The sequence below is a fragment of the Trichechus manatus genome, unplaced genomic scaffold, assembly GCF_000243295.1.
Source record: "Trichechus manatus latirostris isolate Lorelei unplaced genomic scaffold, TriManLat1.0 scaffold00014, whole genome shotgun sequence".
Lineage (NCBI taxonomy): Eukaryota > Metazoa > Chordata > Mammalia > Sirenia > Trichechidae > Trichechus > Trichechus manatus.
The window spans coordinates 27,534,130-27,549,487 of record NW_004443950.1 but is presented as its reverse complement, the minus strand read 5'-3'; the positions used below and the strand labels follow the sequence as shown (position 1 = coordinate 27,549,487).

Here is a 15,358-nt window from a genome sequence, read left to right as displayed (position 1 = left end):
ATCCATCCATCCATCCAGCCAGCCAGCCGTCTATCCATCTGCTCATCCATCATCCCTTCTCCATATACTCATCTCTCCATCCATCCATCCATCCATCTATCCATCTATCCATCCACTCATCCATCATCCTTTCTCCATATACTCATCTCTCCAGCCATCCATTATACCTCTACCCCTCTACCCATCTGCTCATCCATCATCTATTCCTCCATCCATCCACCTACTTATCCATCGGTATTGAGTGCTAGATAAAGTGCCAGGAACTCCACAGTTTTCATGATCCCTTCCTCCTATACTCTGAGTTCCATGTTTAACAGCTACCCATCCCTTCCTTACCCTAAAATTGCACATGTATCTATACACGCACGCACGCATACACACACCTCTGGTGGGACAGGAAGGACAGAGCATAGAAATGATTCTTGGATTGCCTCATGAAAGCCAGTGAGTCCTGCCTTGTGTTGGAAGGGAAGGCGTAAGGCAGTCCCGCTTGGTCGTGGTGGGGCAGGTGTGTGGCAGTGAAGATCAGCCCAGCATATTGGTTGGAAGCTGAGTGTATACTAGAGGGCAGACAAGGCATTTCAGGCTAACCTACAGTGTTCTTCCACCACATCTGTGGGACCAGCTTCAGAGGAGTGGGCAGCCATGGAGCCTGGCCTTTCTAGGTGGCGAGGATTAGCCTTTGCCCTTTGCTTTGTGCCAAGCTGGACTCGCTGTCTGGATGGGCAAGGGTGTGCACCTAAGTGTTTTTCCAAGAACCTAGCGATCATTAAATATAATTGGTCTCAGTTGCAGTTTTGCTCATTGGTGGATGCACACAATCCATCACAGCAAAGTAGGTCCATCTTCAGAACTTCTGGCCCTGCAGCCTGGGGTCTGTTAGTGAGAGGGACTGGGCCGCGCCATGTCCGTGTTAGTACCATGTTTGTTGAGAAGGCCCCCCTCAGAATTTCTGGGGAATAGCTCTCCACTGCAGGGGTTAATTTTCCAGGAATTTTGAGGGCATGGGAAAATTTCCCTTATAGGGAAACTATGGAAGGAAGTAGATGTGGGGTACGGTCAACATTTTAAAACATCATTTATAAAATCTGAAAGCACTGGGTTAGAATATCGACCTGAACATATGTGTTCTGTATAATTAGCGACCACGTGACCTAGATTTTCCAGAATAGCCCTGGTTTCAAATGTTCCATCCCAGCTATTGGCTATTTGTCCTGATTTTTAGTTCGTGAAATATGGTGACTATATGTGGAGCTTGGTTTGCTCGTCAAACAATAATCAATAAATCCTTAACATTGTAAAGGCCTAGAAAGAGTCAGAAAGATCTTTTTTTTTTTTTAGACACAGCCAATATTGAGTGTCTGCAGGGGTATCTCGCTGTCACACGCCCACTAGGGATCTGTACCAGGACCAGTTGCTATAGAGCTGATTCTGACTCATGGTGACCCCATGTGTATCAGAGTAGAACTGTGCTCCGTGGCGATTTCAAGGGCTGAATTTTTAGAAGTAGATCACCAGGCCTTTCTTCCGAGGTGCCTCTGGGCTGACTTGAGCCTCCAACCTTTTGGTTAGCAGCAGAACACAAACCCCACATTGGTAGTACCAGAGGAAACGCAGACAATTTCATTGAGCAGCATTTGAAAACGCTTAAGGTCCTAGTCTTCCCGAGCTGGAAACAATTGCAACTGGGGTCTTCCAGCAGCGTGCCTGAGGCATCTCTGTGGTTCTACAGGGCGCCTGTTCTGCGGCTTGGCACGGTGGGGGAGGCCCCGTTCACGGCCAGCAGCATCACAGAGGCGGAGAAGGCCTTGCAGCCGATGTCAGCAGCTCTTGGCTGGTGGCATGTCCACCCCTGGATGCTGTAGCTCCCTTCAGCCACCCAAGGCCGACACAGGCAGCATCTTGTTGCTACAGTCTGCGCAACCACCAGCCCAGAGACAGGAAGAGAGCAGCTAAGAACATCCTTGAGCGCTTCAGCTCCTGGTGCAGAATTTGACCTTTCTACCCCCTGCCTGTCCTGCTTATACTCTAGGGTCTCTCTCAATTTTAAGAAAAAAATATCACATGTCCTGGGCAGGGCGGGGTGGTGTGGAGAAGCGGCAACCATTTTTCTTCCCCTCATCTTCCCACTCTGTTGCCGAGGCTTGCTTTGCTACAATGCAGGCTGCCTCTTCTGAAATATTCTCTCAGTTTTTCTCAGTGTCAGGCTCTGAGCCAGCACTGGGGTACAGCAGGGAGCCCACAGATGAGGTCTCTGCTTCCGGGGGCTTATGGTTTGGTGAAGGGCACACTGTGGCAGCCTGATAGTACTCTCAAACATTGAGTAATTTTGTATACACATCTAGATTTCCAGCTTCCCTAAAACCAGAGCTTCCGTGTGGCAGTCACTGCCCGGAGCTGAAGCGGGCTGCCCCCTTCAGGCCAGGCGTGTGTTCTGTGGATTGCCACAGTCCCCGCCAGGCCTTACTGCCTTGCACTGGCCTGTGCCCCACTTGTTTACAGTGTAACTCTGAGAGCACCCCAGCCCTTCAAGCTTGAGGCCTCTGTCCAGACCTCGTCTGAGGAGTCCTGCCCACTAAGACAGAGCTCTAGGAGTTCACTTGTTCTTCTTTATTAGATAAACACTCACTGTGAGTTTGGCACCCCTGCTGATGGAATGCTCAAGTCTTCCCGAGGTGTGCCGTATGCGTTGTCTTTTGTGACCCACAGATGTGTGTGTTTGTTTTTTATTGTGGTGAAGTACATATTACAAAGCATTTGCTATTTCAACCGTTTTTGTGTGTACAGTTCAGTGGCATTCCCTGTGTGGTGCAACCGTCACCACTGTTTCCACATGTTTTGTCTTCCCAAACAGAATCTCAGTGCCCCCTAAGAGCACGTCCCCCTCCCCTCCCCCTGTGACCACTGATGACTTTGGTCTCTATGCATTTGTGCCTTGTAGCTGTTTCGCGTTAGTGGCTCCGACAGTATTGGCCCTTTTGTAACTGAGTTCACTCAGCATGGTGTTTTCAGGGTTCATCCATGTGGTAGCACACATCAGGACTTCGTTTCTCTTGATGGCTAAGTAATGCTCCATTGTACGGATAGACCACGTTTTGTTCATCCATTCTTCTGGTGGTGGGCACTTGGGTTGTTTCCACCGTTTGGCCACTGTGAGTAATGCCACAGTGACCATGAGTGTACAAGTGCCTGGGTCCCTGCTGTTGGTTCTTTTGGGCATGTGCCTGGGAGTGGAATTGCTGGGTCATATGGCACAAATGTGGGTGAGGTGGGGAGACAGGCCCCTCTTGGGGTCTTGGGAGCCCATCCACCCAACACAACTTTTTAAAAAAGATTTTTTAAATTGTACGTTAGATGAAGGTTTACAGAAGAAATAGTTTCTCATTAAACAGTACACGTATTTTATGACAATGGTTAACAACCCCATGACTTGTCAACACTCTCCCTTCTTGACCTTGGGTTCCGTATTATGAGCTTTCCTGTCCCCTCCTGCCTTCTAGTCCTTGCCCCTGGGCTGGTGTGCCCCTTTTGTCTCATTTTGTTTTATGGGCCTGTCTAATCTTTGGCTGAAGGGTGAAACTTAGGAGTGACTTCATCACTGAGCAAAGAGGGTGTCCTGGGGCCTCACTCCTGGGGTTTCTCCAGTCTCTGTCGGGCCAGTAAATCTGGTCTTTTTTGTGTGTTAGAATTTTATTCTACATTTTTCTCCAGCTCTGTCCAGGACCCTCTACTGTGATCCCTGTCAGAGCAGTTGGTGGTGGTAGCCAGGCACCGTCCAGCTGTACAGGACTCAGTCTGGTGGAGGCTGTGGTAGTTGTGGTCCATTAGTCCTTTGGACTAATCTTTCCTTGTATCCTGTTCTCTTCATTCTCCCTTGCGCCCGAAGGGGTGAGACCAGAGGAGTGTCTTAGATGGCTGCTCACAGGCTTGTAAGACCCCAGACGCTACTCACCAAGGTAGAATGTAGAACATTGTCTTTATAAACTATGTTATGCCAATTGAGCTAGATGTTCCCCGAGACCATGGTCCCCACAGGGAGTTTGCATGTATCTGTGGAGCTTCCATGACCTTGCCTTGTACAAGATCAGCACCAGTTTTAATGTCCTTTGATCACTTGGGCTCTCCTCAAGGCTTTGCAATAGGCAGCACCTGTGCTGGCCGGGATTCCGGTCCCTACAGCAGCCGGTTGTCAGCAGATTTTTAGGGTCTGATGCAGGCGCATTGAGGGAAGGGACTGTGTCTTAATTCACATTGGTGGTGAACTGCCAGGAGCTGCTTCCAAGCAGGCGCTTGGCTCAGGCTGTTAGAATGAGCTTCCCAGTGACCCATTAGGCTGATGGGGCCGATGCAGCATGCCCACCCCGCAGGGGAGCACAGCCCACAGAAGTGAGCCCGTGGTCACTGGTGCACCGCTGCTGGAACCTCGATTCTGATCCTTAGTCCTGAGTCTGCTAGGTACGCCCTCCCCAAGGGGCCTCGCCCCCAGGGACCCCCACTCTGGAGACACAGCAGCAGCAGTGGCAGCCGGATTAACTCAAGACTCAGGGTCAGCCGTGGCCGCTGTGAAGCGGGGGCTCGTCTCTGGGCATCGCTGGAAATATTTCTCCTTTCTCTGCGTATGACAGTAGCCATAACGCTCTCCCTTGCCGGCTGTAGCAAAACCGCCATGGCACCTGCGAGTCTCTGCCCACAAACAGGCTGACGGGGCGCGTTTGCACTCTGAGTGCTGTTTCCCAAGGCTGCTGTCCCTCGGGGCAGGTATTATTAGCCCCTTGTTTTGTTGGGTGACTCGGAATGGGAGCCTGTTTACAGGCCGGGCTCCTAACAGAAGGCTTTGCTCCCTCCTAATAACCTACCCTCTGGGGGCTTTATTTCCAAAGCACAGCAGCACAGAACCAGCCCCCTAGGGAATTTATGGGGCTTTTTTTCAAAACAACATTTTTCTCCCACGTTTTCACACGAGGGAGATGTCTCCTGCTCATGGAACTTGTTGTTGCCAGTCCACCTGCTTTGGTCAGGGCGCTGGCAGTAGGGGGTTCTGAGAGGGACACTCTCCCTGTCTGGACCAGTGAGGAGAACAAGAGAAACCGTACCTGGTCGGCCCCTTTGGAGAAACCTCCAGCGGTCTGGGTGGGAGGCTGTCTGCATTCGGCTCGTCCTCCCGGTAACTTGGAGGTTCTCTGAATCTGCTCTTGCTCTTGACTCGGCAAGAAAGACGCAAAAAACCGCTTGCCGTTAAATCGATTCTGACTGATGGAGACCTCATGTGTGTCAAAGTAGAACTGTGCTCCACGGGGTTTTCAATGGCTGATTTTTCCAAGGTAGATTGCCAGGCCTTTCTTCCCAGGTGCCTCTGGGTGGACTCGAACCTCTAGACTTTCGGTTAGCAGCCGAGTGCATCACAGACCCCGCAAAAAACCTCATTGCTTCTGGAAGTCGGTGTCTCCCTCAAGGCCAGGAGTTCTGGGCACACTAAGACAAGAGAGACAGACGTCCCCAGCTAAGTGGGGGCACTGCTCACTTCCTGCCGCTCGGGAGTGGCAGACGACAGCCGGTTTCGCTGTGTGGGAGGCAGGGGCGGGAAAACCCCGGACGTCCCCTCATGCCGAGGAGCTGCAGCGCTCCCTGTGCCTCGGAGGAAAGACATTCCAGGGTTTTATCTGAAGCCAGTGGGTCACCAGCCTCACGGAGGAGGGGTATCACTTCCACACGGGCAGCCCTGCCCCTGCCCCCTGTGTAAACAGGACAGTCTCCCGCCTGCTGGGTGGGGGCCACCAGGGAGACGGGGTGCACCCACGTCACAGCCGGTCCCAGGGGAGCAGCTGCGTCACCGGGTAGGCATTTAGAGGGAGCCTCAGCCATCGCTCACCCCCAATTTCCGCGACGTGCGTTAGCTAAATTGTCTTCTGGGTATTCATTCAGCGCTGTTTACAGCGCACTCTCCAGTACGCTGACCGTTCGTCAGAAGTGCAAACTAGCGAGCAGACGAGCCTCTAAGACAGGCCATCTGTTCGCCTCAGACCCTTGGACGGTTGTCAAACGCTTCTAAAAATAAGTGCTCACAAGCAGAGAGGGGCTGCCCAGGTGATGCACAGCACAGAGGGGAAGCAAGGCTGCCTGGGTCTGTGCCCTGCCCAAGGGGAAAGACACTGTGTGTGTTGGGGAGGAGGGCTGGAGAGGGGCTGGGGGAAGGAAGGGGAGGAAGACGGAGAGCCGTCCAAGGCCCTGCTGACACCCGTTTTTGGCTGGAGGTGTGATCTTCTCCCCACTCCTTGTAACTCCGCAGCTCAAATATCTTCGATGGCTCCCTATGGCCCAGATTTAAGGGCAAGCTGCCTCGTCTGGCATCCAGGAGCCTCATCAATAAGGCCCCTGCCTTCCTTTCCAGCCCGTCTCCATGGCACATACTCTGTGCCTCTGCCAAACTGAATTATTCATTGTTCCCCCAACATATGTTGCGCTTTTCACATTTCGCAGACGGAACAGCGCGTGGTTATGAACGGGCTCTGCAGACTGACTGCAAGGGTGCAAGTTTGGCACTGCTGTTACCAGCACGGGACCTACAAGCCACTTAAGCTCTCTGTGCCTCAGTTTTCTCATCTGTAAAATAGAGTAATCCTAGTAGTTAGCTCACAACGCTGTCGTGAGGCTTACGGGCTGCCGTGGGTGGAGTGTTGAGAGCCAGGCTGGGCACACCGTGCACGCTCAGTTCACTCACAGCTCCGCGCCATCACCAGGGATTCTTGCTCCCCGGTAAGCCATCTCTGCACCGCCCCCCTCAGCACAAATCGTCACCCCGCCATCCTCACAGGACAGCTGGAAGGCAGCTTCTTCCTTTAGCTTCTCCCAGTGACAAGTCCCCTCTCCAGAGACCCTCTTGTGAACTCTCGCCCCGTCCATCAGCGGTGAGCTTGTGAAAGGCCAGATGTGCCTTCATCTTTATCCCCCAATGTCCGCACAGGGCCAGCCTCCGTGTTCGTTGAATGAACAAATAACAGAGCCCCACTGCACCCCTGGAACCTTGGTGGCACAGTGGTTAAGAGCTCAGGCTGCTAACCAAAATGGTGGCAGTTTGAAGCCACCAGCTGCTCCTTGGAAACCTGTGGGGCAGGTCTACTCTGCCGTATAGTGTCGTCGCAAGTCGGAATCGACTTGTCGGCAACAGTAACAGTAACTGTATCCTTGCTTAGCTTAAACCTGCTGCAATTTTAACCTGCAAACCAAATCTCCCCCAGGGTCAGGACAGGCTCCCAGACTTGGTCCTGACCCTGGAGAAAGCGCTCTACACAGCCTGCCTCATGAGGAGCCCGCCAGAGAGTGGCCTAGCGGTGGGGCAGTGGGGGAGAAAAGGGGTCGGCCACAGCTTGTTCCCCAACAGGAACCAGAGGGAGGTGACGTGTGGGGCAAGGTGAAGCCCAGTGGGTTCTGCAGGTGGGGCCAGGAGAGCGGGGCAGGTGGGGTGTTCCAGGGGCTAAGCACCCTGCACCCTTCCTCTGCCGCAGGGACTAAGGCTTGCTCCCCAGGAGTGAGTCCTTCTCTTCGGCCTCTTGAGGGTGAGGGTCTCTGAGTCTGTCTCCCCACCCTCGCTGTGGACTGTGAGCTCTTCAAAGGAGGGGCTGGAGCTTCTCCACATCCGTATCTTGGTGCCCACCTGAGGCCTGGTGTGGAGGCCCTCCGTGGCCACCAGTAAATGAATAAATGAGTAAGTGAATGAATGAACAAGTGCACCCCTCTCCCCTCCCCTGTGGAGTGACCCTGAGGCTCCCTTCCCCACCAGACATTTCACTCTGTTTCCCAAGAGGAAGGGAAAGAAAGTGATTGGTGAGTGTGGAGGCTCTAGCGAGGGGGCTGCGGGGAGGGGCAGTGCCTCCTGCTCCAGGGGCAAGGCCATGCGAGGGTCCTGCCACCCACAGCAATCCCGGGGCCTTGCCAGTCCTGGGGCGTGCATTTCCTAGACGGTCAGGCTGACAGGAGGGGCGGGGAGGGGTGCAGTTGATCAGTCCATTGAGCCTCAATGAGGTCCCCACTGCATGCCCTCGGGGGGTGCCCCCAGGGGGCAGACAGAGACAGACCTCCCTCACAGAGGTCCCCAGGAGGTCAGGAGGATGCGCATGGACACCACTGATGGAGGGTTGTTGAGCCGCTGGTCTCTGCCGGCCTCTGGGATGAGGTCCTGAGTCCTCGTGGCATCTCAGCAAGAGGGCTCCCACCCCTCAAAGGTCCTGGAACTTGCTCGAGGCCACATGGTGAGGACGCAGCAGAGCCAGGACTGAGCCCGTCCAGCCCACTGACGTCATTGTCCGCTGGGGACTGCCCAGAGCAGAGGTTCACTCGAGTGGGCACTTGCTGAGGGCTCAGTGAGGTGCTAGGACTGCAAGGCATCCTGTCATCGCAGGATCGGAAGCACAAGGACCGCAGCTGATGATATCCGAGAGACCTCCAGTGCTGACAGGTCCTCTCCAGGGCCTGCCCCTGCATCTCAGGGTGCTTCATGGACACTGTTTCCCATGCCCCCGGGCAGCCAGTATGCTTAAGCACCTCTAGTCCCCTCCCGCCTGACACTGTGGTGGGTGGAGGTCAGGGACAGACCAAGCAAGGTCCCCACCCTGGAGGACAGGTCCCCATCCAGGTCAAGGAACAGGAAGTGAAGCTACGACCTCAGGAAGACATCCGGGGTTACAGACTACAAAGAAGCACACAGGTGTGAGTGTGAGTGTGGGTGAGTGTGTGTGTGTGCATGGGGGGTGAGTGTGTGTGAGTGTGGGTGAGTGTGTGTGTGTGCATGGGGGGTGAGTGTGTGTGTGTGCATGGGGGGTGAGTGTGTGTGAGTGTGGGTGAGTGTGTGTGTGTGCATGGGGGGTGAGTGAGTGTGAGTGTAGGTGTGTAGTTGAGTGTGTGGGTATGTGTGTGGGTGTGTGCGTGAATGAGTGTGTGCAGGTGAGTGTGAGTGTGCTGGTGTGAGTGTGGGTGAGTGTGGGTGAATGAGCGTGAGGGGTGAGTGTGGGTGTGTGAGTGTGGGTGAATGAGCGTGAGTGGGTGAGTGTGGGTGTGTGAGTGTGGGTGAATGAGCGTGAGTGTGCAGGTGAGTGAGTGCGGGTGTGTGTATAACAGTGAGTGGGTGAATGAGTGAGTGTGGTTGAGTGAATGTGGGTGTGTGGGTGAATGAGTGTGAGTGTGGGTGAGTATGTGTGTGTGAGCTTGTGTTGGAAGGGGCACTGAGTTGCCACAGGGTGGCAGAATCAGCATTGGATCTCCAACTGGCCCGTTCAGGGGTGTGGGGTGCGTCGGAAAGATGGTCCCTGGCCCGGCTCTGTCCCTCTGAGCCCAGTGCAGATGCTGGAAGGTTGAGCATCGGGATCATTTTGCTGAATTCCCAGAAGGAGCACGGTGGCTGTCAACCCGCAGGATGCACAAAGGATTCGTTGAACGAACGAATGAATGAATGACCACATCAGTGAATGCTGGACCTCTGGAGGGGTCAAGGGCATGACAGAGGGCCCAGCCCCTGAGCGCCCATGAATTCCCAGGAGAGAGGGCTGTGTTTGCGGGTCTCCTTAGAACCCCAGAGAGTGCATCTGAAAGCATATGCACTTGGGTGCCCACTGCACGCCATCCTGTCGCCGGTCACTAACTTGTGTCCCTGGGCGGGTGGCCGCGGCCCTCCCAACAAGCCTGCCACCCCGAGAGACACGATACTGCGAGCGGATGCATCACGGCCGCAGCCTCCGCGCCCGCGCCTCCCGTGCCCCAGTTTTATTTTCTTCACCTGCTTCCCTGCCCCGCACCTGTGTCTCCCTGGCAGGCAGAGAGGCCCGCCGTGGCTGCCAGCCCTCCCCTCTGGGCACTTTCCAGTCCTCTCCCCTTCCCTCCCCCATCCCCAGCCTTTATAGTGCTGGGAAGTGTTCTTCTGCTGGATCGCTCGCACCTTTAAAAAATGATTTTCTTCCTTCTCCAAAAGGGCTAAATATAGCACAGGCATAAACAGAGAAATAGACATTAAGCCAAAATGCCCTTGTGAGAACCATGCCGGGTGGAAGGAGCTCTTTAAGAAGGCTTGATGAAGCTCCCCGCCCCTCCAGCCGGAGCTCCAAGCCCTGGGGAAGAGCCGCGGGTGCTTTTAGGGTTATAGAACTGGGCGCATTGTCAACGCTGCCAGGAGTCACTCAGCACAGGCGTTGAGAGATTGGCCAGACCTGAGACAAGGGGCGTCTGACACCTGGATACCCCAGCACCCTCTCCACCTCCCCTCCACACTTCCTGGGTGTCCTTGCCTGGCCTGCCCTCCGTGAACTGCCGTCTGCCCCCTTAACCCCACACAAACAGTGGGGTGTCTGCATGCCCCCACAGCTGCAGGCTCCTGGAGGGGTGGGCCCAGCTGGACTCTCCCTGGCCCCCACTGTGCCCACCCCGGAGCCCAGCACCCAGCGGGTATTTAATAGCACATTGCCGAATGTGCGTTGCCCGCTCCCTTGGACACCAAGTTTCAGTGTTTCCATCTGCTGTGATATCCTGGGCTTTTGTTCCTGCAGAGCTTCAGGGAAGGACATTTTCCCTGACAGTCTCAGAACCCTCTTTGAGGAAGTTCTTTCTTGAATCTAACCTAAGAACCACCTGCTCCTGCCCGCTGTGGTTTTATCTGAGAAGCGGCATTTCTTCTCCCCTTTCCTGAGCCAGTGATCTGAGGAGAGGGTTTCCATTTGCAGGATTTCTGCGGCCAGTTGCCCCAGAGTGAGCCACTGACCACGCATGTCACACTGGCCCTGACCTTGGCGTCCTGGCAAGGGGCGACATCATCATCCAGACACCCCCTTCCCCCATGTTGGGGATAGGCGGTCCTTGAGGATTTTGTGGAAATCAAATACCATCCCTGGGTTTCTGCTGCCCGTGGAACAAGGTCCATGTTCACTGGTGTCCCAGCCTCTGCTGTCCAGAGTCCAAAGGTCCACCGGCCCTCCATGCGGCCTCTGTGCCGGCATCTCCCCAAGGGCTGCACTTGCCAGGCTTTTTCCAGCCTCCGTGCCTTTGTCTCTGCTGTTCCTTCCTCTTGGAACACCCTCTCCTTCCCACGTTGCTAAATCCTACTCGTACATTTACTTACCATTGCTCTGATTCAGAAACACAAGCCGGGTGTCTGTGTTGTGCCAGGCGCTAGAAGCTATAATTTGGGAGCAGGAGAAAGCGCTGTGAATGTCTCGACGTCCTGACTTCCTTCCTCTTCCTCCTCCCCACACCATTGCTGTCCAGGCAACTCTGACTCACGCTGACCCCACGTGTGCAGAGTAGAACTGTGCTCCTTAGGGTTTTCAATGGCTGCGCTCTTTCAGAAGTAGACGGCTAGTAAATATCACAGACAGTGAACTAATGCAGTCACATCAGCCTGCTCAAAGGGCTTTGCGTAGCAAGGTGACTTCTGAGCTGTGTTAACTGTCTGTGAATAAATGGATACTTTACTCAAAACCCCAACTGTAGACTGCCACTTAGAATTTCCAACTGGTTGAAGCGTTTTGTACCTCAGGGTTTAACCAACCAAACCAAGCTCTTCTGACTCATGGCAACCCCATGTGTGCAGAGTAGAACTGCTCCGTAGTGTTTTCAAGGCTGTGACCTTTCAGAAACAGACTGCCAGACCTTTCTTCCAAGGTGCCTCTGGGTGGGTTTGAACCGTCCACCCTTCAGTTAGTAGTTGAACATGAGCTGTTTGCATCACCCAGGGCCTCCCTTCTCTTCCCCGAAACCCGTTGTCACCGAGTGGTTCCGACTCACAGTGACCCTACAGGACAAAGCAGAACTGCCCCATAGGGTTTGCAAGGAGCAGCTGGTGGATTCGGACTACCGGCCTTTAGGTTAGCAGCTGAGCTCTTAACCACCGCACCACCAGGGCCCCTCCTCCTGCTCCCAACCCCCCACAATTAACAAGGTGCTGTGGGATCAAGAGAGGAAGCTGCTTGCAGCTCAGGGGAGAAGGCCAGTCTTGCACAGGGTGGGTTTGCCATGTCTGCAGCTACAGAGCCATGTAGATATGTGGGGGGTGGGCTGGCGGTGCTGCCAGGAGGCTGCAGGGATGGGAACGTGACCCCTAGAGGACTTAAAGGGTGGCTTGGTTGGAGGGAGGGGAGAGAAGATGGGAGCTGAATCAGTCAAGGCTTGGAAGCTAGAAGGAGGATGGTTTGTGTGGGGGCAAGTCTGGAAGGGCCGTCTGCTGTCCCTGCTCTTGTGCCTTGGTTGAGGGTGGGGGTTCCCGTGGACACCACCTGTATCCCGTCTGTGACCTCAGACAACCTGCTTGGTACCTGTGGTCCAGGTCCCTGACCAAGACACCACACCACTCCCCAGAGCCCGTGCCCGCGTCTGGTGTTGAGTGGGAGTGGACGCAGCCTGGGTGCCTGTCAGGTTGCAGGGCACAGAGCGGGAGGTCTGCCTTCTTGCCGAAGCCCCTGGCTCTTCTGGGTTCCAGCTGCCTGGGTTCCAGCACTCACCTTTCCTAGCTGGTAGCCTTGGGCTGGTTAAGCGCAGCCTCGCTGAACCTCGTTTCCTTTCCTTGTGACTTCCTACCTTGTAAGGCTGCTGTGAGGATGCAGAGAGACAAATGCCTGCGGCGACACAGAGGTGTGCTTGCTAGACTCTGGGGCAGGAGGGCTTGCTAGACTCTGGGGCAGGCGTGCTTCCTAGACTCTGGGGCAGGAGGGCTTGCTAGACTCTGGGGCAGGAGGGCTTGCTAGACTCTGGGGCAGGAGGGCTTGCGAGACTCTGGGGCAGGAGGGCTTGCGAGACTCTGGGCCAGGAGGGCAGCCACGGCTGGAGCTACGTGCCACACCCATCAGCTGCGTGAGGATGGAGTGCGGGGCCGCCTTTCTCTGGTCATGAGCTGGCCCGGGGGTCCAGCAGCAGTGCCTTTGGTGGGAAGGGACTGCCGCAGAGAGCCTCTCTGGGGAGTCAGGGAGGAGGGAGGCCCCCCATCTCTGCCCTGGGCCCTAGGCCTCCCAGGGAAGCCCTGGGCATCACAGCCCAGACCTGGAGCCCGGGAGAGCAACGCCAGTGCCTCGTCTGACCCCTGGTGGTCATTGGCAGAGCTGCATGCTGGCGGCACCCCTCCAGAGAGGTGCTCCATGGCCAGTTGGGTGCCCAGGTCTGGGCAGGCAGGTGGGTCCGTAAGAAGCTGCTCCCCAAGTTGAAAGAAAAAAAATATTAAAAGCAAACAAACAAGTGTACACAAAACGAGGAGAAAAATTCTGGAGTAACACACTGAACTGTTAGGACTGGTTATTTTTTGAAAATGAGATGAGGGTAGATTTTCAGTTCTAAATTGTAAACTCTTGTAATGTGTAGCTATTATTTGAAAAAGCATGTTTTATTTCTAGTCAGAATAAAATGACCACGTGTTAAAGAGCGCACGGGGTACACAGACAAAAACAAAACGGACCGACAACAAGAAGCTGCTCCAGAGATTGGAGGTGGTGGGCCCCCCCAAAACAGGGCCGAGTCTCCCCGGTGGCCTCGCTCTCCTCTCCCCAGCTATCACGAGGTTGACCGCCACCTGAGGCTTTGATGAGATCGGCCTGAATTCGGAACACGGGCCACTGAGAAGAAACAAAAAGACTGGAGCTTGTGGAGGCCAAATCCCACCCCCAGCCCTGGGCTCAGGCTCTGGTGGAAACAGACTGCTGTCCAGCTCTGGCTGGCATGAGGGAAAAATGCCTTGGGCCGTGGCAAGAGGGAACCGTGTGGCCAGAGGGTCCCACCTGGGCCCTGGATTCCCTAGCGGATTTGGCCAAACTGCAGAAGGGTCCGGTCTTCAGGCCTGAGCACCGTCACGTGGACGACTGGGCAGGCTCCCAGCTCAGAGCCGCCGAGGCCCTTCCCAGCGCCCTCCCTGCCTGGTGACCCGTCCCCTGCCTCGGCCGCAGGCACCACAGCCGCCCGCTGCCTCCGCACGTCTGTGCCCACTCGAGTGTTTCTTGGCCTGCGAGCTTCGTGGCACATCTGCCGTCTCTCTCTGCTAGGCTCCAAGCAGCCGCCGGGGAGGAGGACAGAGGGCAGCAGGGGGAGGCCTGCAGGCAGCCAGAGAGATAATTTCCTCCTAATCATCACAGCAAAGGGAGATGGAGGGGGAGCAGGGGTGTTTTAACTCCTGCCACCTCCCCTCATTCCCCTTGGCCCCACCTAGCCAGTCCCCGTGATAGGACCAGTATGGTCTAAAAAAAAAAAAAAAGTGTAGGGAGCCCAGGTTGACAATAACAGGAACGGATCCCCCAGCCCCAAATCAACGTGGCGTCTCGGCAGCTGCGTCCCCAGAGCACTTTTTCCTTGTTGCATTTTGTTTTGCCCTAATCGAGCCGCTTTGCTGCGGCCGTGGGCGTACGTGCACCAAGTGGGAGGGGACGGGTACGCTCGCCAGCCTTCTGCCCTCACGCGTCTCCTTTCTTCGTCTTGCAGAACCACACGATGAGCCAGCACGCGCAGTGAGGGACCGCGCGACAGGACACCTCTCCGCAGAAGGCTTGCCGGAGACGCTGTGGGGAGGGCCATTTGAACATTACATCCAATCAAAGTGTCATTTGCAACCCAGATGTAAAACTCTAATGATTTGGCCATGAGGCGCTGCTATTATAAGCAGCTGGAAATGAATATTAATGGCAGAGATTAAAAGTATTCCATGCTCAGTATTTTTTATTGTCCTGCTACAGCTAGCGTGCTTTTAGAGTTTCTGCCCAAGACTACATTTCTAGAGTTAGAGACCCCGCTTTTTGAGGCTATGTCCTTTGTTCCTTCATGTATTATATTGATAGTTTTTTAAAAAAAGGATTAGTGTGATTTTTTTCTTTGCTTCTTCTTTTCTTGTTTCTCTCCCCTTCAGTTAACTACTTTTTAATTGCAGTTCTAGGTAATTGTGCTCTGTGACGTGATTGCTTGGCTATTGTCTGAATATTTCCTTTTAATTTTTTAATTAAAGACTAATGCTTTGATTGGATTTGCCAGTTCACCGGACAGTGATTAAAATGTGATGAATAGAATCAGTTTCAGTGCAACTGGATGGTCTGCGTTTAAATGTGGCTTAATCTGACTGCAGTAACTAGTACCGTTCAATAAAGGGAATCTATGCGATTATCATGTGGCTGCCTGGTTCTCTGCGCCCCCAGCCCGGGCAGTGTGGGGGCTGCCATCACCTGTGTTCCTGGGCAAACCCCGGGGACCTGCCCACGACAGATGTTTTCCCGGGGAAAGGCGATGAGGGGGACCTGACAGCAGTCCTGGGTGGTGCAGCCCGTTAAGCAGTCAACTTCGAGCTGCAAGGTTGGCCGCTGGGACCCACCCAGAGGCGCCTTAGAAGCCAGGCCTGGCGACCTACTTCTGAAGGCAC

General features: G+C 54.7%; 1 protein-coding gene across 3 annotated transcripts in view; it reads left to right on the top strand.

Moving 5' to 3' along the window:
- The window catches only part of ZNF423 (zinc finger protein 423), a 327,816-nt gene extending 312,805 nt beyond the window's left edge, over positions 1-15,011 (top strand). For all 3 annotated transcript variants that reach the window (XM_023726976.1, XM_004371639.2, XM_004371640.3), the window contains one exon: positions 14,434-15,011. In XM_023726976.1, coding sequence (XP_023582744.1) covers positions 14,434-14,463 — 30 coding nt within the window. In that variant the 3' untranslated portion in view covers positions 14,464-15,011. The remainder of the gene's footprint in view (positions 1-14,433) is intronic.
- The last annotated feature ends 347 nt before the right edge of the window (positions 15,012-15,358 follow it).